Source organism: Procambarus clarkii, chromosome 13 (genome assembly GCF_040958095.1).
Source record: "Procambarus clarkii isolate CNS0578487 chromosome 13, FALCON_Pclarkii_2.0, whole genome shotgun sequence".
In the NCBI taxonomy this organism is placed as follows: Eukaryota; Metazoa; Arthropoda; class Malacostraca; order Decapoda; family Cambaridae; genus Procambarus; species Procambarus clarkii.
The window spans coordinates 21456448-21481940 of NC_091162.1; the positions used below are offsets into that span (position 1 = coordinate 21456448).

At 47.1% G+C, this 25493-nt stretch overlaps 1 protein-coding gene across 1 annotated transcript in view; it reads right to left on the minus strand.

Annotated features, from left to right (window-relative positions):
* LOC123757248 (uncharacterized) overlaps positions 1 to 25493 on the minus strand; it is a 67143-nt gene that overhangs the window by 28612 nt on the left and 13038 nt on the right. The window contains exons 2-6 of the mRNA XM_045740768.2: positions 25261 to 25393; positions 24367 to 24468; positions 21587 to 21711; positions 15533 to 15692; positions 11449 to 11552 (exon numbers count right to left, since the gene is read on the minus strand). Of these exons, the coding sequence (XP_045596724.1) occupies positions 11449 to 11552; positions 15533 to 15692; positions 21587 to 21711; positions 24367 to 24468; positions 25261 to 25386 (617 nt within the window). The 5' untranslated portion in view covers positions 25387 to 25393. The remainder of the gene's footprint in view (positions 1 to 11448; positions 11553 to 15532; positions 15693 to 21586; positions 21712 to 24366; positions 24469 to 25260; positions 25394 to 25493) is intronic.

Consider the following 25493-nt stretch of genomic DNA (forward strand, 5'->3'; position numbering starts at 1 on the left):
CTACACGAATTAAGTTCGGGTGAGGAAGTGGTCTGCTAAGCCTCGCACTGGCCCGGGGTGGGAGATGGCCTAGTTTGCTCACTGACCACGTCGGGCACCACCACTCTAGTTCCTCTACCCTGTGATGTCAGTCATGGCCTATTGTTCCCATTGTTTTGATTTGTCATGAGGCTAGTGTTCATTCCGTAATTTTGTTGGACATATCTGCACAATCATGGAACATCCGTGCACCATGTTGGCTCCAAATGCACGCATTGCGTTAGTGAAACATCAAGAAGCAGGATACATAAAAAACCAGCGTTGAATGTAATGAAACGCCACTTTCTGGGTGAGTCCCGGAGGCTCCCCGGAGCTGTCCATGGCTGATAAGAATACCCTAACTATTTTGCATCAGTCGATGTGGGTGGAGTTCTAGGCCTACTGGGGACCACGAGCCAGATCCTGGCCCCCTCAGAGAGGCACGGGGAGCAATGGCCCATAGAAATGCACATGTGATTTGGAGCATTCTATATCTGCCATCAACCGGGACAGGCACCCAGAAAGGTAAGCGCCACAAAACAAACCCCTATTCTGGTTAACAACAAAAATCGACAAACGAATGGACAGAACTCCCCCAGGAAAACGAACTAACAAGCATGACGTCACACGAGCCGCGCCGCATGTCTGCGCAGCTCCCCCCTCCCCGGGAGGGGGAAGGGGGAGCCCAAGACCCCCGCCCCAGTTCTGAGGCTGGATATCAAAACTGCGAAAAAACCCGCCGACCGGGGGGCGGGAGGGTGCCGGGGAGCCTCCGGGACTTGCCCAGAAAACGGCGTTCATTACATCCAACGCTGGTTTTCTGGGGGGAGCCCCCTACGGCTCCCCGGAACTACTTCACCAAAGACTACCTAACAAGGGGACATACCCGGGAGGTGGTCGGTGAACCATTCCTCAACACAAAGTCGAGACAACAACCCAAGGACCCCTCCGGAAAGCAGCAGGCACATCATTCGCCAGAAAAAAGGGAGAACGGCCGCAGACGAAGAAACCTACGAGCACGACCATAGGAGCCAAAAACCACTGCACCTGAGAAGAGCAAGAAGCTCTACCACACGACCCCCAGAGGCCAATGCCAACATAAAAAGAAAGCCGAGGCAAAGCAAATCTGACCCCAAGGAGCCACAACCACCAAGGAGAAGAAAAACAGGAGAGCACCCTGTCCAAAGACCAGGATGACACAGGCAGTGCATAAGCAGGCCGGAGGTGAAACAACGCACGATACAGCCTGCGAAACGGCGAAGGAATATCGATACCGAAAGCTAGCAGCAGAAACCAAGGTGCCAGACCCAGGAACGGCCCCAAGCGCCTCTGCATCCTCCGCAAGCCAATCCTATGACAGCCCCAGGAGGGAAAATAAAAACACAGAACCAAAACGAAAATGCCACAAGCGTGCAAGTCCACCGACACAAGTGCAGCTGACAGGGAAGGAACCTGCATCAGGAGCCGCCCTGCACCAACATCCCGCAGAAGGGCAGGAGCGAAAAGACTCATTAAGAGGAGCAAAATCGCCCCCGGGAAAACGAGTAGCGCCGAGACAGCACGAAGAGAAGAGAGTAGCACAAAAGAACAAGAAGGCCAAACACCCAGAAGCTGCCAGGAAGAGGACCCACAAGCCCTAGAAAGGACCGGAGGGAAGCTCAACCGAATGACGACAGACATACTGTACCAGAAAACGGGAAGGAGCAAAACCGTCCCGAACCTTCGAGAACAAAAAGAAGCAGACACAAAGGACGAAGGCACAAAAACCCCGTCGCACCCGACACCAAAAGTCATGCAGAAACCCCAAGAAGAGGGGGACACGACGGAGAAGGCCCGTCCCGGAGAAAAGGGGCGAAGACTGTAGAAAAGCACCCACCGACAGGACAGAAACAACGGGCACAATGGACAAGGAAACCGAGCCCAGGGAGGGGCCGACGCCCACAAAGCACATGCGGAGAGGGGGAACGGAAAAACCCCACACCACAAAACTGCAAGCCCCGCCCAAAGGGGTAGAATCACCCCGGCGGGGACCAACGGGGCCTCAGGCCCCTTACGTTAGTCCCACCCCAGCCCCGAGAACCCACCCTGCAGGCCCCGGGGCAGAGCTGTCCCTTCAAAGCCCCAGCGTCAAGAAAAACCCCGGGGCAGCCGTGAAAAACACGAAGGAAGGGAGCCCACTAGGCTCTGGAACTTGAATCGAAACCGGAGGATAGGCGAGGGGCGAGACGAAGACCTCAAGCACATCCCCAGGCATCACAATGAGGCGAGGACAAGACAGAACCCAAGGAACATGGAAAAACCAGGCCCGGCACAGCAAGACCGGCAAGGAAGGAGAGCCCCAGAGGGAGCACGGAAGGGCCGAACATAACGCCACAACCAACCCCGACAGGCAGCTGCAGTACCAAAACCGCAGCAAAATGTCACCATACTCCCCGAGGAAGCGACAGAGAAGATAGATAAACCGTACACGAGTGGCACACAAGGGGACACAGGCGGAAACCGAGCACCCAACTGAGCCACAGGGACGGTAGAAGAAACGTGTGCAGTGTAACAGGCAAACAAAGGAACACAGAAGGCAGCCCAACATGGGCTGACCCCATACACAGCCCCAAGAGCAGAGACGAGAGCGCCCAAGAAGCACAGAATCCGCCCAACAGGCAAACGACAGGGGAGAGGCGGAACCAAAGAGCCAGAATCCAACCTGCAAGCACAAGGAGGCGAGCACAAAACCTCCGACACAGGAAAACGTACTACCAAACAGGCACCCCCACCGTTGCACTGCGGAACAAGGTGGAGGCGGGGCCCCGAACTCAAGCAAGGTTAGACAAGCATAGGAGAGGGGCAAGAGGAGTACAGGCAGGAGCTGCCTCGGAAGGGCCAAGAGGCCACCCGCAGACACCCGTGAACCGAGGAAGGAATCAGGTGGAGAGAACAAGAGCTGCCCAGTATGGGCTAATAGCCCTGCAGTAGGCACCTTGGGTGATACGGTCTACGTTCTCAAGTACGTATGTATACCCATTCCTACTCCCAAAAACAAAAACAGCGTCAGGACGAAGGAGACGCCAAACCGCACCAACTGATCTGCAGAACATAGGCGCTGAAGGGCCATGACGCAAGCGTTCGAGTCCGTATCAGCCGGAGGCGGCCAGGGCGCCCATGCTGGAGAGGAGGGGAGCAGCGAAGGAGGCTCCCCACTCTAGAACGCAGGGAAAAACCTCGTGACTTTCCCACAGCGGCACCCCAAAACACCCCCAAAGCAACGGGGCACGGATTGGATTAAGAAAAGAGCAAGAGGCGAAGACCTCCGAGAGAATGGGATGAGGAATACGTGTGCACACCGCCCGGAATCAAAACAAACTCCCACGGCGCATGCGCAGGACGCGAAAGTAGCCCAACCAGGCGAGATGTAGCCCAACCAGGCGAGAAGTAGCCCAACCAGGCGAGAAGTAGCTCAACAAGGCGAGAAGTAGCCCAACCGGCTACAAGGAGCCCAACAAGGCGAGAAGTAGCCCAACAAGGCGAGAAGGAGCCCAACAAGGCGAGAAGGAGCCCAACAAGGCGAGAAGTAGCCCAACCGGCTACAAGGAGCCCAACAAGGCGAGAAGGAGCCCAACCGGCGAGAAGGAGCCCAACCGGCGACAAGCAGCCCAACCGGCGACAAGCAGCCCAACTGACGACAGTAGCTCAAACTGCTACAAGGAGCGCAAACAGCTACAAAGGAGCGCCAATGGCGACAAAGGAGCCCAAACGTGTACAAAAGAGCCCAAACGTGTACAAAAGAGCCCAAACGGCTACAAAGGAGCCCAACCTGTCCAGAACAGAAGGAACCAGTATGGAGGCAAACTCCGGGACACGCAGGAGGTAAGCCGCAAAGGCCAACCGCACCGCAGGCAAAGAGATGCGGTTAGCCGAAAACCTCCGGAAGACAGAACCGAAGAAACCACAGGGACACGGAACCGAACCCGGGGAGGAGCAGAACCCAAGCCCAAATCGTACGAAGAGGGGGGGAAGAAAACCCCATTCCTCGCAACAGTAAGCCCCGCTCAGAAGGGCGGAAATCCAGGCGGGGCGCAATGGACCCCAAGGCCCCCAAGGCCATTCCTCCCCAACCCCAGGAGCCTCTACACCAGGCCCCGGCCCCACAAGAAAAAGCCGGGGCAGCTGAGAGAGCTGAAAGAGAAGGGGCCCACTGGTCAGACCCCGGAGCATCAGCCGGAGGAACAGACTCGAATCCCTCTGCAGCTACCCCGGACGGGCAACCCCCGAAACTGCCCAAGTCTCAGAACCTCTAACCCCGCCCCGCCCCCGAAGCCTGCAGATGTGTAGGGGCCAGAAGCAGGAGGGGGGAAAAACAAGGGGGGCTTGGAAGAACCAAGGCTGAAGCGACCAAAACACCCTAGTCTGGGTCCCTACACAAGCGGGGCAGCATCGGGGCGTCCAGGGAAGCGACAAACCTGAGCACGTTGCAACATCCTACCCTGCAACACGCGAGCTGCCTGCACCCACGGGAATTCATCAGCAGACTGGGTGAATGGAGTCACGAACAAGCAACAAAGCTCGCAGGACCCAGGGTCGAATGTGTCACCGACCCAACAGGCAGCATGACGGAGGCAAAAACAAGGAGTCATCCTGAGACAAAGGGACAGAGCAACCCTCAACTCGCACAGAGCGAGAGGGGACGCAAGGGTCTCCACTATCGGACCCGAGAGCCCCTGGGGGGGTTTCCCAGGGCCCCTAGACTGGGTCTGCTAAGGGTTATCCCAGGCAGGGTACTGCTAACCGGCGCCCCAAACTACCAAGCAAACTGCTAAAGCTGAACCCATGGGACGTGTCCAATCGCGAGGGCGAAGCGGGGGGTGCCACCACACAAATGAACCTAATATAAGGGGGGGGGGGGGGAACACAAGGCAGACCCCCCTACCAGGCAAAAACAAATATAAAAGAAAAACCACACAAGTGGACAACGTACTCAGAGGGAACAGAGCCGGCCGCTGTCATAGGTGAAAACTAGCTACGCAGTACCCTGCACCCCACCAGTGCTATAACTACCACTTACCCCAAGGTAAAGGGAGGAAAACCCCCAAACCCTCGGGGTGGCCAAACGCCAAGCAGCGAAAAGCCAACAGAGGTAGATCCAAGGTGACTTGTGGAAGGCAACCCCAAGCCCCAAGGGCGGTACTTACAGGGCACATGCAGCCTGAGTACAGACCCTAAGCACATGCAGCCTGAGTACAGACCCTAAGCACATGCAGCCTGAGTACAGACCCTAAACACATGCAGCCTGAGTACCTGAGAATACTACTCCCAGCTCACACGACCACTGTAAGAGCAGCACTGCAAACAAGTCACAGCACTGAGACAAGACCGGAGCTGGAGCCACACGACTGTGCATGATCCCATCAGCCGAGGAACTGGGGCGGGGATCGCCGGCGCGGGGGTCTGGGGCTCCCCCTTCCCCCTCCCGGGGAGGGGGGAGCTGCGCAGACATGCGGCGTGGCTCGTGTGACGTCATGCTTGTTAGTTCGTTTTCCTGGGGGAGTTCTGTCCACTCGTTTGTCAATTTTTGTTGTTAACCAGAATAGGGGTTTGTTTTGTGGTGCTTACCTTTCTGGGTGCCTGTCCCAGTCAATGGCAGATATAGAATGCTCCAAATCACATGTGCATTTCTATGGGCCATTGCTCCCCGTGCCTCTCTGAGGGGGCCAGGTTCTGGCTCGTGGTCCCCGGTAGGCCTAGAACTCCACCCACATCGACTGATGCAAAATAGTTAGGGTATCCATATCAGCCATGGATAGCTCCGGGGAGCCTTAGGGGCTCCCCTCAGAAAAGAGGTCAGTGATGACATTTGAGAAGTTGAAATAATTAAGAAGGTGGGAGAGTGGTGTCCCGAGAAGTGTCGTATGAACTGAATATTGCAATAGCAAAAGTACCTTTTTTGATCTTCTTAACCCCTAAGCTGCTCTGGGCTATTTCACCTTCAACACCGATAGGCGGAGAAAAAGAAAAAACCAGCGTTGAATGTTATGAAACGCCATTTTCTGGGTTAGACCCGGAGGCTCCCCGGAGCTATAACGGGCTGATGTGTAGCTGACGTGAAGAGATCCACGTCCAGAGTCCCGAACGTCTGGCAGAGCCAACTGAATGAGTTGGCGTCGACCGTCCATTCCGTGGACAGGGGAACGAACTGGGACAGGCCGTCTGCAAGCACGCTGGACACCTCCTGGACGTAAATCACCAGGAGAGCCATGTAATAAACTAGGTTTGTTGTAAGAATTATCCAGAAGGTTCCAGAAGTCTCGTGTAGGGACCTGACCTCAACATTGCGCATTCCACTGGGGATAAGCAAGTCTGAGTCACAAAATGGCTGGCGTCTTTGTTCATAGTTTCGTATAATGAACCATTCTATAGTATTCACTTAGAGAAATTAGCCTTTATTCATTTTGTATTCAAATTGTATTGTATAGTATTAGTTTATAATATCAAGAGTATTCTAATTATTAGGATTTTGAGTTAAGTCACCATCAGTGATGTCACGAGCCAGAACTAGGCTATAAGGCGGAGTGACCTGGCGGTCATAGGTCACCAGAGGATTCCATGTCCTCTATTTCTCAAAGGTCAAATAACCATTTTGTGATCAGGAATAGCTCTTCCTTAACCCTTAAACTGCGCATGGCGTATATATACGCCCTGAGTAACATGTCCCACAGTGCGCATGGCATATATATACGCCATAGGGTGCCAGGCCCGATTCAAATGGCCCGCGGCTACACGGGGTTCACAGTAGATTCCTCAGGGCTCTTGTAAACAGACGCCATTTAAAAAAAAACCGTGGGCAATATTCTCAGGTGTGAGAGCCACAGTACTGTTGGAGCAATCAAGGCTGGCACACGCAGCATGAGCAAACAGCATTGCTGTCCAGCTTGTGACCACAGCATCGCCGAAAAATGTCAAAATAAATATACAGTACAACCTCGATTCAACGTACTATATGGGACCAACCCCAGTTCGTTGGAGCGTTGGATTTGTTGCAAGAGGTGACCTTCAGGAGGCGTTTGTGTCAGTGTCTTTTTTTTTCTTGTACACAATAAAAATGCATTATCATATTACATACTCTACCTATATATTACTTCTCTACTAAAAAATACTGTAATTCATAAATTTACCTTATTGTTGAAGTTATGTCCATCTTGAAGTTTCGTGAAGTTGTGAATGCTCTACATTAAATACGTACTGCAGTGCATTATGCTGTTAGCACTGTGTTGATTAAAAGTAGTTCTGCTGTATGTTGAATACTACAATACAATTTATGAAAACTATTGTACACTAAAATTACTGCAACTTTAATTTTAACACTGTGTACACACTTAAATTTAACACTTTTTCTAACTGTTCATGCTGCACATGATGTTTTTAGATGTTTGCATCAGCTTTGCTGGTGCTCGCTGCTGCTGTGGGTTCAGCTGCTTCTGAGCTGGTGCTGGCTGCTGTTGTACCAGTGCTGGGTACAACTGTGCTTGTGCTGGGTACAACTGTGCTTGTGCTGGGTACGGCTGTTGTACCAGTGCTGGGTACAACTGTGCTCGTGCTGGGTACGGCTGTTCTCGTGCTGGGTTCGGCTGTTCTCGTGCTGGGTTCGGCTGTTCTCGTGCTGGGTACGGCTGTTCTCGTGCTGGGTACGGCTGTTCTCGTGCTGGGTACGGCTGTTCTCGTGCTGGGTACGGCTGTTCTCGTGCTGGGTACGGCTGTTCTCGTGCTGGGTACGGCTGTTCTCGTGCTGGGTACGGCTGTTCTCGTGCTGGGTACGGCTGTTCTCGTGCTGGGTACGGCTGTTCTCGTGCTGGGTACGGCTGTTCTCGTGCTGGGTACGGCTGTTCTCGTGCTGGGTACGGCTGTTCTCGTGCTGGGTACGGCTGTTCTCGTGCTGGGTACGGCTGTTCTCGTGCTGGGTACGGCTGTTCTCGTGCTGGGTACGGCTGTTCTCGTGTTGGGTACGGCTGTTCTCGTGCTGGTTGATTTTCTGCTACTAGTTCTTGCAAAATATTGCTTCATTTTTGGCATTAATAAGGCACAATTAGTAAGCCCCTGAGACATTTTGTTTTATAACCAAAGAGCTGTAGTAAAAAAATGGTCAATTCCACGATTATTCTTCCACCGGCGGATAAATACTGCACGTCAATCGCAGACAAAGCTAAGGGCACTGGGTGCATACTGTATGAACGCAGACTAAGTCTATATGTACACCCTTCAGTAGGCTGGTGTTTAAGCCTGATCCAGTAACATAAATTTCCCTTAACAATTCGATTTACATCAAATTATATATTTTTGGGTTATATATTTAGTTTAGCAACATTATTATGATAATAAGAGCTATAAAAAATACTTATTTTGGAACTGATTTATTAATTTTATCATTTCGAAGCCGTAGGTCACTGAACTGTGGCGATGAAATCGAACAAAACACTGCCTGGTGTTGTGTTCGATTTCCAGTAACATATATTTCTCTCAAATATTCAATTTACATCAAATTATATATTTTTGGGTTACATATTTAGTTTAGCAATATTATTACGATAATAAGAGCTATAAAAAACTCCCTTTGGAACTGATTTATTAATTTTATTATTTTGAAGCTGTAGATCGCTGAACTGTGGCGATCTGAGCACCCAACATCAGGATAGTCAAGAAGCACCGACCCAGATACACAGACAAGTGTAGCATAGGAGGAGGAAAAACAGAAATAGGCAAGGAAAACCCCGAATATGGACCAAGGAGAGGCCAGGAAGTAATGCACACGACCAACCACAAAATGTGTAGTGGAGGGCGTACATACCCGAGGGACCTCATGGACAGCAGGGTGCAGCCAGGCACAGAAGATAGGCAAGGAATGAGTGTGCACATAGGGAAAAGACCCAGATGCCGACAACAAAACCAAAAGCACCGAAATGCGGGGCAGAGCCCCACAGGACAACAAAGAACAAGATACATGGACAAAGGAAAGTCACTGAAGACACACGCAAGGTGACCAAACAACACACCACACCAAACACCCTTGTTAGGAGCCATTGACACCACCTTGCCAAACGGGGTAGAGTAAACAAGGATGGAGCAGTGACCGAGGGTGGCACATGCCACCCTTTTGGCACGTTTTGTACCCGAAACAATTGGTATAAATTGGAGAAGTGTAGATTTAGGAAAGACTTGAGGAAATACTGGTACGGTAACAGGTTCGTTGATTTGTGGAACCAATTACCGCGTAACGTGGTGGAGGTGGGGTCCCACGATTGTGTCAAGCATGGGTTGGACATGTATATGAGTGGGATCGGGTGGAAATAAATAGGAGCTGCCTCGATGGGCCAATAGGCCCTCTGCAGTTCTTCTGTTCTTATGTCCTTATGTTCGTATGCACAAGGGAGGACACAGGAGGAAGCTGAGTACCCAAAAGAGCCACAGACATGAAAAAGAACCTGATCAATGTCAGAGGAGATAGAAAGTGAAAAGCACTAGAACGCTACGTGGTGGAGGCAGACTCCACCCACAGGAGCAAACGTAGATAAGATAGAGCCCAGGAGGCTCTGGAAACTGCACTACCGTCGACCGTCAGGAGAAAGGTGGGGCCAAAGAGCCAGAGCTCAACCCCCCACAAGCACCCCACCAAAAGTCGAGAACCAGCACATGGCCGACAGAGGCACCAGACATGACAATCTCGCCTGTAGAGCAAAGACACGACCGTGCAACACAACACAGGCAAGCCAAGTAACATACCAAGAGCATCGCTAGTGGTGCGCTCGAACGCCATGCATACTAGAGGCAGTAGGCATTGTATGTACCGTTACCTGAATAAAATTTGGAAGTCTAAGGAGAAATACATCCAGAGGCACGCGCCCCCTGCAGAAGACGAGGAGCAGTACAAAGGGGAAGGAGGTGCCACTCTGAGCCATCCCACACCCGGAAACAGAGGAAGAACAAAGTGACGCCCCCCATATATAAAATTCAGAACACCCCTAGCATCCAGAGGGCTACGACTGGAGGGAGAAAACGAGCTCCGAGCACAAACGCACGGAGGTACATATGGACAAAAATAAACCCTTGATCAAGGGACACGCAGGGACCCCGATACGAAGGGAACAGTATCGCATCGTAAGCACGAAAAGGGGGCGAAACACACCCCCAGGAACGACGGCACCGACGAACCCGAACCCAGGGAGGGGTATATCCGAACCAACAGGAACACAGAGGGGGAAGGAACAACCCCACTCTGAGGAACTGCCAGCCTCTCACCAAGGGTACAAAGACCCAAGAGGAGCAAACGAGGCCGAGGCCCCCCAGGCAACCCCTCCCCAACCCCGGGAACCTCTACGGCAAGACCCGGGGCTGAGCCGCACCCCAAAAGCCCTAGCTTGACAAGGAAAAGCTGGGGCAGCCGTACAAACATGGGATGGGAGCCCACTGGTCAGACCCATACGGCACGGCTGAAGGAACATACTTGATTGCCTCCGTCGCCACTCCGAAAGAGGAAATCCCCAAAGTTTCAACCCAAGCCTCTGGCTGGCCCACTAAGTGTTGCTTGCTTTTGTTTTACTTAGGCAAAGTGTGTGTATTTATGAATCGTATGGTCGCTTCAGTAGGATTTTGCCCCATGTGTTTAACAACAACTTCTGCTTTATTGATTCTAAGTTTAAATCTTTTTGGGTTTGTAACTGTGCACTGTGTTAGATGATGTTCCAGTGGTCTTTCGGACATTTCTCCACAGTACTGACATTTCCTCTCATCTTCTGGAACCTGTAAGCCTATTTCCCATGCACATGGGTATCCAAGCCTGATGCAATGTAAGTACTTCAACTATTCTACTGCTCCCTTTCATCAAAATAAGTGGTTCGTAGTTGGTTGAATTCTTGTACCAATCTGCAGATCCTGATGTTGCCACTGCTATGTTGTGGTCACTGTATATCATCTGCATTGCTCTATTTCTAATTACTTTCTTAAAATTACGACTCTGTAGTATATGTCTACATTTCTTCGCTTAGTTGCACGTTTTGCAGCTTCATCTGCAATGTCCTTTCCTATTATTCCCACATGACTTGGCAGGCCTGGTAGCAATGTGAGTGTCTGTGGTTCAAGAGCCAATATGCACCACAATTTATTGCATATGTTCAACATTAACATTCTGGACCAGCATTTATTACAAATCAATAGTTTTTGTGATCATGAAACATTGATATTACCTTCTTGAATGGAGCCGATATAAATTTACAAAAAGGCATACTGCTTTAACTCGCTGGTGCAAACACAACAACATTATTATATGCACCCCCAATACCAGGCACTAATTACAAGAAAAAAGGAACAAGAACCAAGTCTCACTCCCAATAGGTGCTAACAGACAACACACTGTTGTATAAATAAAATACCATACAAAAATTTAAAACTTACTTTTCCGGTACAAAGATGCCAACATTTTGCATCTCCCTTAAAAACGTTTCCTTGTCGTTGCACAGTGGACACTTAAAGAAGTACCCAGCACTTAAAGCCAATTTCTGTAAAAAACAAAATACAAAAATCTATATAAATAAAAGTGGAAATGTTCGTTTGTTCAAAATCGCTAATCTCCGAAAGTTCTTCACCGATTGCTTTGAAATTTTCACACAATGTTCCATTCGCATCCAAGCTGGTTTATATATACATATTATATAGATGTCACGTCTGTGACAGGGAAAAACATTTTTTTTTTAAATTGTGTTTTTCATGCGAGGGAAATCTTCGAAACCTCTTTACCGATGGCTTTAAAATTTTGACAACGTTGCATTCGAATAGGTGCGCGTTTTTATATGCCTACCATATGCATGCCTCACCTGTGACAGGAAAAAACATGCTTTTCTTGAAAAACAGCACCATCTGTTAGACGTAAGAGCAACACACGCTGTAATCTCCGAAATTTCTTCACCGATGGCTTTGAAATTTTGACATTCCATTCGAATACGCACGTATTTTTATATACCGACTATATAGATGCCACACCTGTGACAAGTAAAAACATGCGTTTTTGAAAAACAGCGCCATCTGTTGCACATAATAGCAACTCACGCTATACTAAATATGTTACGATTCCATTTCAGTGTTTCCGATTGCATTGATAAATTTAATTTTCAAAAATTTCAATTTATTTTCATTTTGATTTAATATTTTGTGTGACATTGCGGCTAAATTGAGCTGTGTTGTGTACCATTTTGTAAGTATAAGTATAGATGCCACACCTGTGACAGGTAAAATTGTTCATTTTTTAAAAAACGGCGCCATCTGTTGCACGTAAGAGCAACACACGCAATACTTAATATGTTACGATTCCATTTCAATGTTTCTGATTGCATTGACATATTGAATTTTCATAGATTTCAATTGATTTTCATTTTGATTTAATTTGTGTGTGTGACAACATTGCATTGGAATTGAGCTGTGTTGTTTACCATACCGTTCATTTCCCGAATATAGTTTATTTTTTATTTTTTTTTCATTGTTTTTCATTTTGTTTTTTTAACTGACTATTTCAGTGATGGGAACATCAAAGCATTTAATGTTCCCAATTTTCTGATGGGAACATCAGATCGTTTAGGAATGCATCGAACGAGGGAGTGGGGAATGCTGGGGATAACAAGGGGACAGGAGTGGGGGATGGTGGGGAGGTAGAGGGGACAGGGGAGGGGGTAATAGCGGGGAGGGTGAGGGAGACGGGGCAGTTGGGGATCGTGGGGACGAGGGGACAGGGGAATGGAGAATGGTGGGAAGGACAAGGGGACAGAGGAGTGGGGGTTGGTGGAAAGGACGAGGGGACGGGGAGGGGGGGGGGGGAATGGTAGGGAGGACGAGGGGATGGGGGGAGTGGGAGATGGTGGGGAGGAGGAGGAGGGGCCTATGGAGTGGGGAATGGTTAGGAGGATGAACAGAAGCTGGAGTGAGGGATGTTGGGGAGGACAAAGTGACGGGGGAGGGGGGGGGGAACAGTGGGGAGGATGAGGGGACGAGGGAGTGGGGGAATGGTTGGGAGGAAGAGGGGACGGGTGAGTGAGGAATGGTTGGAAGGATGAGGGGATGGGGCAGGGGGAATAGTGGGGAGGACTGGTAGATAGGGGAAGGTTGCTGTGGCTGGGTACAGCTAATAAATAAATAAATAATAAAAATTACAACTTCAGTAAATTTAATGGTCATAGAAGAATATGAACCTTGCTATTCAATGTATGTATCTAATATAAAAACCATATAATTTTCTTTTATTTTCAGGATATCTAGGCTATTCCTAAATGTTAATTTAGGAAAGAACATCACAATGAACTCCTTAAATGACTGCCATACCCTGACCTGTCAATGATTCTGAGGATCAACGTCGCCACGGCCCAGTCTCTCACTAGACTTCCTGGTTGGTCTGGATAACCAGGCGGTTCAATGTGGCTGCTTGCAGCTTGACGTATGAGTCACAGCCTGACGTATGAGTCGCAGCCTGACATATGAGTCACAGCCTGGTTGATCAGGTATTCTTTGAAGGTGTTTGTCAAGTTTTCTTTTGAACACTGCAAAAGGTCAGCCAGTTATGCTCTGTATGTGTGGCAGGAGAGAGTTGAAAAGTCTTGGGCCTTTGATATTAATCAAGTTTTTCCTCAGTGTGCCTATTGCACTTCTGCTTTTCAGTGGGGCTATTTTATCCTACCATGCATTCTGGTCTCATGGTGTTATTTCTGTGCACAGATTCAGAACCAGTGCTATTATTTAATTATGTATCTCTTGCCTGCGCTCTAGGGAATACAGAATTAAGCATTTTAAGGTCCCAATAATTTTGATGTTTTATTGAAAGGATTCTAGCAGTAAAACATTTTTGCATGCTCTCCAGGTGAGCAATTTCTCCAGTTTGGATTTGGGCTGTTATTAGTGTGCAACAATATTCCACTCTAGAGAGCACTAGTGTCTTAAAAGTATCATTGGTGTACAATCTCTTTGTGTGAAAGTTCCTTGTTATCCAACCTTGTCATTTTTCTTGCATTTGTGACAACTACTATGTTTAAAAGTAAGGACTTCCAACATGATTACCCCTACATTTTTAACATTGCATTTTCTTTCAATAGTGTGGTTCGACGTCTTATATGTGGTTTCTGTTTGATATTTAAATTTTTTCCACAGCATTGGAGCTAGAACTTATCCTCATTAAATATGTTATTTTCTGTGGCCCATTGAAAGACTTAATTAACATCAAATTCAAGGTTTGCTGTGCCCTCTATTGTCTACTCTCATGAAGAATCTAGTGTCATCTGCAAAGGATGATACAGTACAGTACTATAGTTTGTATCTGTCTATTTCTGATATGAGGACGAGAAAAAGCCCCAGAATAAGCACAATACTCTGGGGGACTGAGCTTTTCATAGTAGATTACCAGAGTTGACTTTGTTGACTATTACACTATAGGTTCTGTCCATTAGGAAGTTAAAGATTCCCAACTTAGCCAGTACATTAGTTTCTTCTGTGCACATTTTGGTACTCACCTAATTGGGCTTGCGAAGGTTGAGCGAGCTCTTTGGTCCCACCTCTTGACTGTCAATCAACTGGTGTACAGGTTCACCACGGTCACATTTGTGTCAAAGGCTTTTGTAAAATCTGTGCAAGTGCGCCAGCATTTTGCTTGTCTTGCATGGCATCTAAGACCATGTCATAGTGGTCTAGCAATTGTGAGAGGCAAGTTCTGAACCCTGTTGCCCAGGGTTATGTAGACACTGATTCCATGCGTTATCTTCCTACCTAGCACACATTTCAAATATTTTTATGATGTGTAATGATAGTGAAATCTGTCTCTAATTTTTCCCATCTGTTTTACTACCTCCTTTGTGAAGTGGCACGATCTCCACTGATGTAAGTATGTCAAGGATAAGATCAGTATCTAGACTCCATTTCCAACAGATGTTTAGGGCCTGTGGATAATGGTTTTATACAATTATTGATGAATATAGAATTCTAGGAGTCTGGCTGGGTTACTGATTAAGTGAAGCAGTCATTATATTCCCAATTGCACATCTTAAGGATGTAAAAGATAGCAAATAGGAAATAAAAATTATGCAAGAATACACTACCTAGATAAATCTTGCATCCTTGTAATATTTATTGAAGCAGGTTTTGACTGCTTCACTTCTACAAATGTCAACTCAACAAGCATAATTGTTTGACATGCATTCCAACTGCTCCTTCATGTACCTTCAAGAATAAGAAGACATCTCAAATGCCTTCTGCATGTGGGTTTTTCCTCTAGTATAAATACTTCACAGGATATCAAATATATACATAAACATATAGACAATTATTACAAAACAAACAGCACCAAAACCACATAAACAATTTGAGATTAGCAGCTGCATGATCAAGACACTTAAACTATTATCTATGCATGACCATATATTATTATTATTATTATAATAATAATAATAATAATAAAGGGATCTGGGAAACTTTAATAAAATATTACTTAAATTTACAGATTTCTTACCTGCAGACAAATTTTATGAAACCATGAATCCCTCTTACAGCAAGGAGCCCAAACCGCTACCTTTGGATCTGCTATAAGTTCCTCCATGCAAATAGGACATTCAACTTCTGCACCCACACCAGGTCCTTTCTGATAGTCACGATGCTGTGCACAATATGACCTAGAAGGAAAGTAAAAGTAAAAATAAATGCATAGGGAGATCAATAATAATATAAGATATTTGGAGAAGGGAAAACTTGAGATGCAAGGCACTGAAACAGCACCACAGAATACACTGGCTGCAAATTGCTTGCAATAAAGAATCTGAAAACACAAATACTCTTATGACAAAATTGTTAGACAAAGATGACTTGGTATCATAAACCTGAATAATAAAAATGTTACTAAAGCTTAAAATATATTCAGATGATAAACAGTGTATCAGTGATGACTCGGTTCTGAGTGATGAATCAGAGACTCTTGATATTTGAACTTGTTAACCCTTTAGTTGTGCAAGACATCATATGATGCGTTGAGTGACTTGCAGTAACTTGCGCTCCACATCATATGATGTTTTGGAGTACCGCTCAATATTTAAATGGCCCGCAGATACACAGGGTACACCACACCTTTATCAGGGCTCTTGTAAACAGACGCCAATTTAAAAAAACAATCGTGGACCAAATTCCTGGGTGTGAGGGGCCTCAGTATTGAGCTACCAAGCCTGACGCACGCAGCATGAGCTCACAGCACTGCTGTTCAGCTTGTGGCCACCATCGCCTAAAAATGCCATAATATACATGTTCTTGCTATTATTTAGCGATGATATTATTACAGAAGACCCCTGACTGTGATAAAACTGACCAGGGTTCTGATAATAGCAGGATTGTGGTGATATTTAGTACTGTGCTCCATGGAGGGAGGAGTAATGCTGTGGGAGGGAGGGTGGTGGCGTTTTCTTCTGACTGTGTGTAGCCACCTTTTATTGACTGCACTCACCATACCAGCTTAGTGGTTCGCTATGGTGAACACAAATGTAGATACTTATATATAACGTGTGTATAGAGTGCAATAACAGCAATAGGAGTAGGTTGGGAGCCGCCATTTTGGTGAGGGAGGTGTGTCGTCTGCACGACTTGTCATGTTGTTTACTGGTGACCACTATGGTCTTTGGGCACCATACCAGCTTACTTGTACAAGTATGGTGAATAAAACAGGTAGATACTTATATATAATGTGTGTATATAGTGTACTAACACCACAAACAGTATTGTTGGAGGAGAAATATTAGTGCGTCTGGCCTTGAGGACGGCCGCCACCAGCTGACTGTGTGAGTAGCTACGTCTTTGTGCATTTACTCACCATACAAGCTTAGATGTACAGTTATGGTTAACAAAACATGTAAATACTTATATATATAACGTCTGTATATAGTGAATAAAAGCAAAAACAGTATTGTGGGAGGAGAATGTGGGCGAGTTAGGTAAGTTGAGGGAGGAAGTAGCAGCCAGTGGCAGGCTGCCACTGCCACTCAGCATGCCAACTTAGTGGTTCGTTATGGTGAACACGAATGTAGATACTGTACTGTACTTATATATAACGTCTGTATATACAGTGCTTCCTCAGACTAACGAACCCCGCTCTATCGAATTCCCGGAAGAGCCGAACAAATTGAATTCGGTACCAAATGTTCAGTGGAACATACAAATGTTCGATTAAGTGAGGAATGTTCGTCCAAGCGGTCACCGAGGCCGAGCGTCAGAGCTGGCTGTCATCAACTATGATTCGCCAGAGTGTAAACAGTTATGTAGTGTTTTATTATCCCTACCCATTGTTTCTAGGGAGAAATGGTGATAAAAATGGTGATAAAATGGTGTCAGGGGGGCATTAGTGAGAGAGTTGTTGTCAGGAGGCAACACGTGCTCCCCCGCCCCCACCCTCCTTCCTCCACCTGACCACAGAGACCACTCACTCTCCTCTCGTCGTCAGATGCCAAGAGTCAATTTAATGATAATTATCGCATTATCTACACTGAAAATAGCCTTTTTATTAGAAAAATGTCATATTGGAGCAATAATAATGGTGAAAATTGTAATATATACAGTACATATTTTAAACAGTTTGAACACATTTCATTTTCACAGAATTTTTAACACAATGGGGGTTTAGATAACAGCTGGCATTGTGTGGCCGGCCGGTCGCTCCCTGAGCCATTGGGGGGGGGGGTGGGAGGGTGGGGGGGGGTTGTTTCCTGGATCCCTCCCTCCCTCCTCTAACAGCCTATGTACTGTACTAATACCTATTTAGAATAAATTTTGAGGAGGCCAATAAAACAAGCACAGGTCGTGTGAACGTTAGGCCTTGGTGAGGTGGCTGGCATCATTTGTGGTGGTGTCAGGGGAGGCAGGCGGTGTCAGGGGAGGCAGGCGGTGTCAGGGGAGGCAGGCAGTGTCAGGGGAGGCAGGCAGTGTCAGGGGAGGCAGGCAGTGTCAGGGGAGGCAGGCAGTGTCAGGGGAGGCAGGCGGTGTCAGGGGAGGCAGGTGGTGTCAGGGGAGGCAGGTGGTGTCAGGGGAGGCAGGTGGTGTCAGGGGAGGCAGGTGGTGTCAGGGGAGGCAGGTGGTGTCAGGGGAGGCAGGCGGTGTCAGGGGAGGCAGGCGGTGTCAGGGGAGGCAGGCGGTGTCAGGGGAGGCAGGTGGTGTCAGGGGAGGCAGGCAGTGTCAGGGGAGGCAGGCGGTGTCAGGGGAGGCAGGTGGTGTCAGGGGAGGCAGGTGGTGTCAGAGGAGGCAGGTGGGGTCAGGGGAGGCAGGTGGGGTCAGGGGAGGCAGGTGGTGTCAGGGGAGGCAGGTGGGGTCAGGGGAGGCAGGCGGTGTCAGGGGAGGCAGGTGGGGTCAGGGGAGGCAGGTGGGGTCAGGGGAGGCAGGTGGGGTCAGGGGAGGCAGGTGGGGTCAGGGGAGGCAGGTGGGGTCAGGGGAGGCAGGTGGGGTCAGAGGAGGCAGGTGGGGTCAGGGGAGGCAGGCGGTGTCAGGGGAGGCAGGTGGTGGAATGAGGCAGGTGGTGTCAGGGGAGGCAGGTGGTGTCAGGGGAGGCAGGTGGGGTCAGGGGAGGCAGGCGGTGTCAGGGGAGGCAGGTGGGGTCAGGGGAGGCAGGTGGGGTCAGGGGAGGCAGGTGGTGGAAAGAGGCAGGTGGTGTCAGGGGAGGCAGGTGGGGTCAGGGGAGGCAGGTGGGGTCAGGGGAGGCAGGTGGGGTCAGGGGAGGCAGGTGGGGTCAGGGGAGGCAGGTGGGGTCAGGGGAGGCAGGTGGGGTCAGGGGAGGCAGGTGGGGTCAGGGGAGGCAGGTGGGGTCAGGGGAGGCAGGTGGGGTCAGGGTAGGCAGGTGGGGTCAGGGGAGGCAGGTGGGGTCAGGGGAGGCAGGTGGGGTCAGGGGAGGCAGGTGGGGTCAGGGGACGCAGGCGGTGTCAGGGGACGCAGGCGGTGTCAGGGGAGGCAGGTGGTGGAAAGAGGCAGGTGGGGTCAGTGGTGGAAGGTGTTGTCAGGGTAGGTGGAAGTGGAGAGAGAAGGGTGGTGACCACGCATGGCTGCCAAACCTCTCATTCATACTCTATTATAAATCTCAATCTTAGCTGTAAAATATATATGCCAAAATATGTTAATTTTCGTGTATTACTATACATTATTAATCATTAACATGTTTTATTGTTTCCTGAAGAAAACAATAGCTGACTTGGCATTGTGGTGTGTATGGCCGGGTACCTGGGGGGTGGGGGGGTCCTGGAGGTGTGAGAGGAGACCTGTCAACCCATCATTTTTTTTTTGTCGGGCGAGTTGAGACGCTTCCAAGCCTGCTGCTTCAATACACGGTGTGGGTGGTGTGGTATGGTGTGGGTGGTGTGGTATGGTTTGGGTGGTGTGGTGTGGTTTGGGTGTGGGTGGGTTGGTGTGGGTGGTGTGGTTGGGTGTGGGGGGATGATGTAGGTGGTGTGGGGTGTGTGGGGTGTGTGGGTGGTGGTGTGGGGAGTGTGGGTGGTGGGGGCGAATGGTGTTGGGGATGGTGTGGGTGGTGTGGGGGATGGTGTGGGTGGTGTGGGGGATGGTGTGGGTGGTGTGGGGGATGGTGTGGGTGGTGTGGGGGATGGTGTGGGTGGTGTGGGGGATGGTGTGGGTGGTGTGGGGGATGGTGTGGGTGGTGTGGGGTATGGTGTGGGTGGTGTGGGGTATGGTGTGGGGGATGGTGTGGGTGGTGTGGGTGGTGTGGGGGATGGTGTGGGTGGTGTGGGGGATGGTGTGGGTGGTGTGGAGGATGGTGTGGGGATGGTGTGGGTGGTGTGGGGGATGGTATGGGTGGTGTGGGGATGGTGTGGGTGGTGTGGGGGATGGTATGGGTGGTGTGGGGATGGTATGGATGGTGTGGAGGATGGTGTGGGGATGGTGTGGGTGGTGTGGGGGATGGTGTGGGTGGTGTGGGGGATGGTGTGGGTGGTGTGGAGGATGGTGTGGGTGGTGTGGAGGATGGTGTGGGTGGTGTGGAGGATGGTGTGGGTGGTGTGGAGGATGGTGTGGGTGGTGTGGGTGGTGTGGAGGATGGTGTGGGTGGTGTGGAGGATGGTGTGGGTGGTGTGGAGGATGGTGTGGGTGGTGTGGAGGATGGTGTGGGTGGTGTGGAGGATGGTGTGGGTGGTGTGGAGGATGGTGTGGGTGGTGTGGGGGATGGTGTGGGTGGTGTGGGGGATGGTGTGGGTGGTGTGGAGGATGGTGTGGAGGATGGTGTGGGTGGTGTGGAGGATGGTGTGGGTGGTGTGGAGGATGGTGTGAGTGGGGTGGGGGATGGTGATTCTCGCATCTCAGATTATTATTGACACCAAAAGAGCATGAAAGATATTATAATGAAGCACCACACAACAAAGAAACAAACTAATGTGTCCTGGCATATGTTTAAAAAAAAAAAATAAGAAGGTTGTTGGGGCCGGACGGATGGAACGAATTCCGCACTGGAACGAATCGGCTTCGCCCCATATAGTTCGTTCAAGTGAGGACACACTGTAGTGAATAAAAGCAAAAACAGTATGGTGGGAGGAGAATGTGGGCGAGTGAGGTGTTGAGGGAGTGAGTGGCAGCGAGTGGCTGGCTGGTGTGTGGCGGTCACTCCTCGCTACTTTTTGACTCATAATAGCAACTTAAGTGGTTCGTTATGGTGAACAAAACATGCAGACACTTATATATAACCTGTGTATATAGTGTAATAACCGATAAAGTATTTGTTCACTGTTTGATGAACATAATTGAATCAACAATATGCACACCATATTTTTGAGTACAACGATGATTCACTCATTTTATTATATAAATATATCACACTACACACTATGGAACAATATTACAGGAAAAAAAACTACGAAAAATCAATCAGAGACATTGAAATAATTAGGTAATTATCTCTTTGTGGCCACTCCTGCCTGACAGCTGGGAGCAACAGACCGTCTGGGACGCACGCTGAGTCAGTGCCTGTTTTTTGCCAGAATTCCCCCACCCTATAGCGGGCAATATATGCCACTTTCGATTTTTTTTATTATTTTTCCCATGATCAGTGAACACAAATTAACACGTTTAGAAGAAATACATTTTTTTTTTTTTGGTATGTGCCTGTGGGTGACAAATACTAAATAGCCCGGCACCATACAAGGGCTAAGTGTGTAGGCGATGAGTCACAATAACGTGGCTAAATTATGTTGACCAGACCACACACTAGAAGGTGAAAAGACGACGACGTTTCGGTCACAATCGACTTGAGAATGGTCCAGGACGGACCAAAACGTCATCGTCCCTTCACCTTCTAGTGTGTGGTCTGGTCAACAAGGGCTAAGTGTCTACAGATCCAATAAACATTATGATTATTAGTCAACCCATGATCAAGACCTCAATAGCTTTACAAAACACCAAAGGGGTTTTCCCATTTGAGATGAATAAACCAGCATGCTGAAGGGGAACAGCAGGTAAAAATAATCATTATAACTTGAAAGGATATTCTGGGAAGCATCAACTATTTGAACATTGAAATGTCAAAAACCAATGAATCACTCACCTGAAATCATCAGCAAATTTACCAACAGCAAAACGTTGTAATCCACATGCATAATGGTAAGTTCTGCGACACTTTTTCTCCGAGCAGCCAATTGTTGCTCCTTTCTTGAGACAGTAACAGCAAGACTGAAAAATGCCAAATGGATAACTTTCTTAAATTTGTAAATGTAGTTAAATACTGCTAGTCCAACTTAATTAACTTGAGCTCAATATAGTGTTTTTACACCTAACTACCTACTGTAACCCTATACAGTGATACCTCAGCACTCTAATGGTTCCAAGTTCGAATAATTCGTCACACTAGCACTTTATTCAAGGAAAAAAAAAAGCGTTGAATGTAATGAAATGCCATTTTCTGGGTTAGATCCAAAGGCTTCCCGGAGCTATCCAGGCTGATACAGTATGTATATATTAGCTTTCTGGCATCAGTTAAAGTACATGGAGTTCTGCAGTTCTTGGTACATGGTGTACCAAGTGGCTGTCTGTACAAAATATATCTTATTCGAATGTTACTTGAAATATTACCGACACTTAACAACTTCGGAAATACCAGAGCCCCACATTTAACGACCAGGGTACAGCCCCATATAGGCCGTTAAATCGAGTGGATACTGTAGAACCAGTGAAGAGCAGGGGGTGCCATAGGCACAATCAGAACACTATACAAACATCAGAGGTCCACGGTTGTTCAACATCCTCCTCGCATGTATAAGAAATATTGCTGGAACAACAATGGACATCTTCAAAGAGAAAATTAGATAGTTTTCTTCAAGAAGTGCCAGACCAACTGGGTTGTAGTGGGTATGTGGGCCTGCGGGCCACTCCAAGCAACAGCCTGTTGGACCAAGCTCTCACACATCAAGCCTGGCCTCAGGCCGGGCTTGGGGAGTAGAACTCCCAGAACCCCATCAAGAAGTATTAAGTAGGTTAACAAAAACAAAATACCGAAAATAGGAGACAAAAGAAAAAATACGACAAAGGGAAGGCCAGGATACTTCATACCGTTGCCTCACAACCCTAGAAGCACAACTACCACAAGTTATAATGGTAGGGCTCTGACAATATTTGGGTCTAAAATAATCTGTCACATTTCAGTAAATTTCGGTCTTCAAATAGGACTGTCATATTTTTGGTCATAAATGATCTCTGAAGAAAATCGGTCTTCAAGTGGTCTCTGTAGGAAATCGGTCTTTTTCAGGTGAAATAGCTGTAAAAAGTCATGGCTAGATGTCTATTTTCCTTAACAAAACTTCTAGGAACATATTCTCTGAAAATGGTCTTTTCCCAAATTTCGGTCATAAACTCATAAATAAATTTCTATGATTATATGAACTCTGAAATATTTTCCTAAAAACTGAACTCTGAAAAATTTTGAATTTCTCCCATAAAAAACCTTTAAGAACGTTTAAGTGATTTTCAGCCTGAATTTCTCCCATAAGAACTCTTTAACAAACTTTTATGAACACTTTATCTGAAAATGGTCTTTGAGAACCCTCTGCAGTCTAAACACGAAATTTAAAAAAAAAAAAAAAACAATATCATGGTTAGACTGCACTCCCTACTACTGTGTTCCGCTACACAGCGTAGCAGATTTTTTTCAGGAAAAAGGGCCAATTTGGAGTTAAAGATTTCTTATGGGAAAAATTCAAGGGCGAAAGAGGCCGATTTGGAGTTAAAGGTTTCTTATGAGAAAAATAATTTCAGATATCTTAGAAGTTTGTTATAGAAAATTCAGGGACAAAGTCCGCTCCCTTCTTTACTGAGAATAAACTCAGATATAGTCATAGTCATAAACAGATATTTTAGACTGTAAACTTTTAAGTAGAATTCTTACTTAGAAATGAGGATGTCTATGTAACTAAAAATGTAGCTTTACCCGGCTACATCATATGATGTTAACTACCTGACCGGCCCCTCCCACCCCCTGCGTCACCTGTGCCAACCCTCGCAACCTGCTCCCCTCCCCCCCTGCCAGACGCCACCATCACCATGATCTTACCACCGTAATTATCTGGCTTGCCCCTCCCCTATTCCCCCTCCCTACCTGTTTCCGACCTTACCCCTGTCTTTCATCGTTCATATTTCCATACAGCTATTTATAATTTGGTCATTGTAATGTTAGTTCCTTTGCATTATAACAAGTCATCAGATCTGTTTTTCACAAACCAACCGAGACATCTCAATATGACCTGCAGTACTTCAAGTTTCCCCAGGCCCGAGACCCTCAATACCTAAGCTGTCGCCAGCTACCTTCCCCAAGGGCCTCAACACCCGACCATTTAACTACCTGTCCGCCCTCCATCAGTCATTACCAGCGTTCACCACCGTAATAATTTATATACATTCAATAAACATAAATAAATCGGATTTATTTATTTATTTATATTTTCATTTATTCACCTAATTTTAGTTTACACAAGTTATAAAAAAGTTTTTTAATCCCAGTATTCACCATAATCACTATTGCTAATAATAAAAACAGCCAAAATGCTCACTCAGGGGCACACTAAAAGTTATTATGCTCATTCAGGGGCCTCTCAGATTGCTTAAGTCACATATAAATTTCCCTGAAATTTAAACCAATGTATTTCATATGTAGAAAAACGTAAAGGCAAACGTAAAAACTAAAATTAGATAAAACTTTTGATCATTCATCCCGACTTCAGGAACCAATAAGTTTGAACACCAAGGCTCCACTGTATATGTGTATTTTCAGTCAAGAATAATTTTTTTCCAGTTGCAATATACATATTCTTCAGCATCCTTTTTTATGGCACTTACCAGCTTTCTTCCCCGGTGGATTTCCTTTTCTATGTCTTCAGGAAAAAATCCCAAGATGCCTTCATTGTCATCGCCATTTTGAGCTAAGCCACTTGAGAATAACTGTAGAGGATAGCATAAGATTAAGAGTAGGTTTTTTTTTTATAACAAATGCAGTTTAATGAAAGTAAACTAACTTTTGACATATAGTACTGCTGACAAAATACAGATTGTCATCAGATATAAGAATTGAAGATATAGTGCCCTTATTACTCCATTCCCCAGTAATTAATTGCTCACATGTGCTTCATTCCCCAGTAACTAATCTCTCCTAGGTGTGCTAATCCCCAGTAACTAATCTCTCACAGGTGCCACATTCCCCAGTAACTAATCTCTCACAGGTGCCACATTCCCCAGTAACTAATCTCTCCTAGGTGTGCTAATCCCCAGTAACTAATCTCTCACAGGTGACACATTCCCCAGTAACTAATCTCACAGGTGCTCCAATCCCCAGTAACTAATCTCTCACAGGTGCTTCATTCCCCAGTAACTAATCTCTCCTAGCTGCTTTATGATTTTCTAAGGCATAACAAAAACAGTGCTTAATCTTATATGGCTCTCAGAGAAAAAATCTGATATTGTATATCCCATTGGGATATACAATATATGGGGATACCTAATTTACCAGACTTTGCTCCAACCACTTCAGAATTTAACTACAGTACTTAACAAAACCTACAGACTGATGGATGGGTAGGCCTAGGTAGATATGAACATACATATAAATGACTGTACAAATGAAAATTAAGAAAAGATATACTCGAATATAACACGGTATGACAATTGTACAATACAGTACAGTATATTAAAAATATGATGACATATTCAACAATGGTACAAATGGTATTAACTTACCATACAATAATAGTGTACAGTAATGTTATCTAGAGTATACAGCTTCCCCAGTTGTAATTCTTGTCCATGTCCAATACCACAAAAGCAACACAACTCCTTTTTATTTTTGTTTTTTGCTGCACTCATTTTGCACCTGAAATTAAATATACCAGCATACAGTAATCTTAAGAAAAAAATCATAGTCAGTGCTTTTAATCACAAAATTTTAAAGTTGGATAAGATTTCACTGCTCT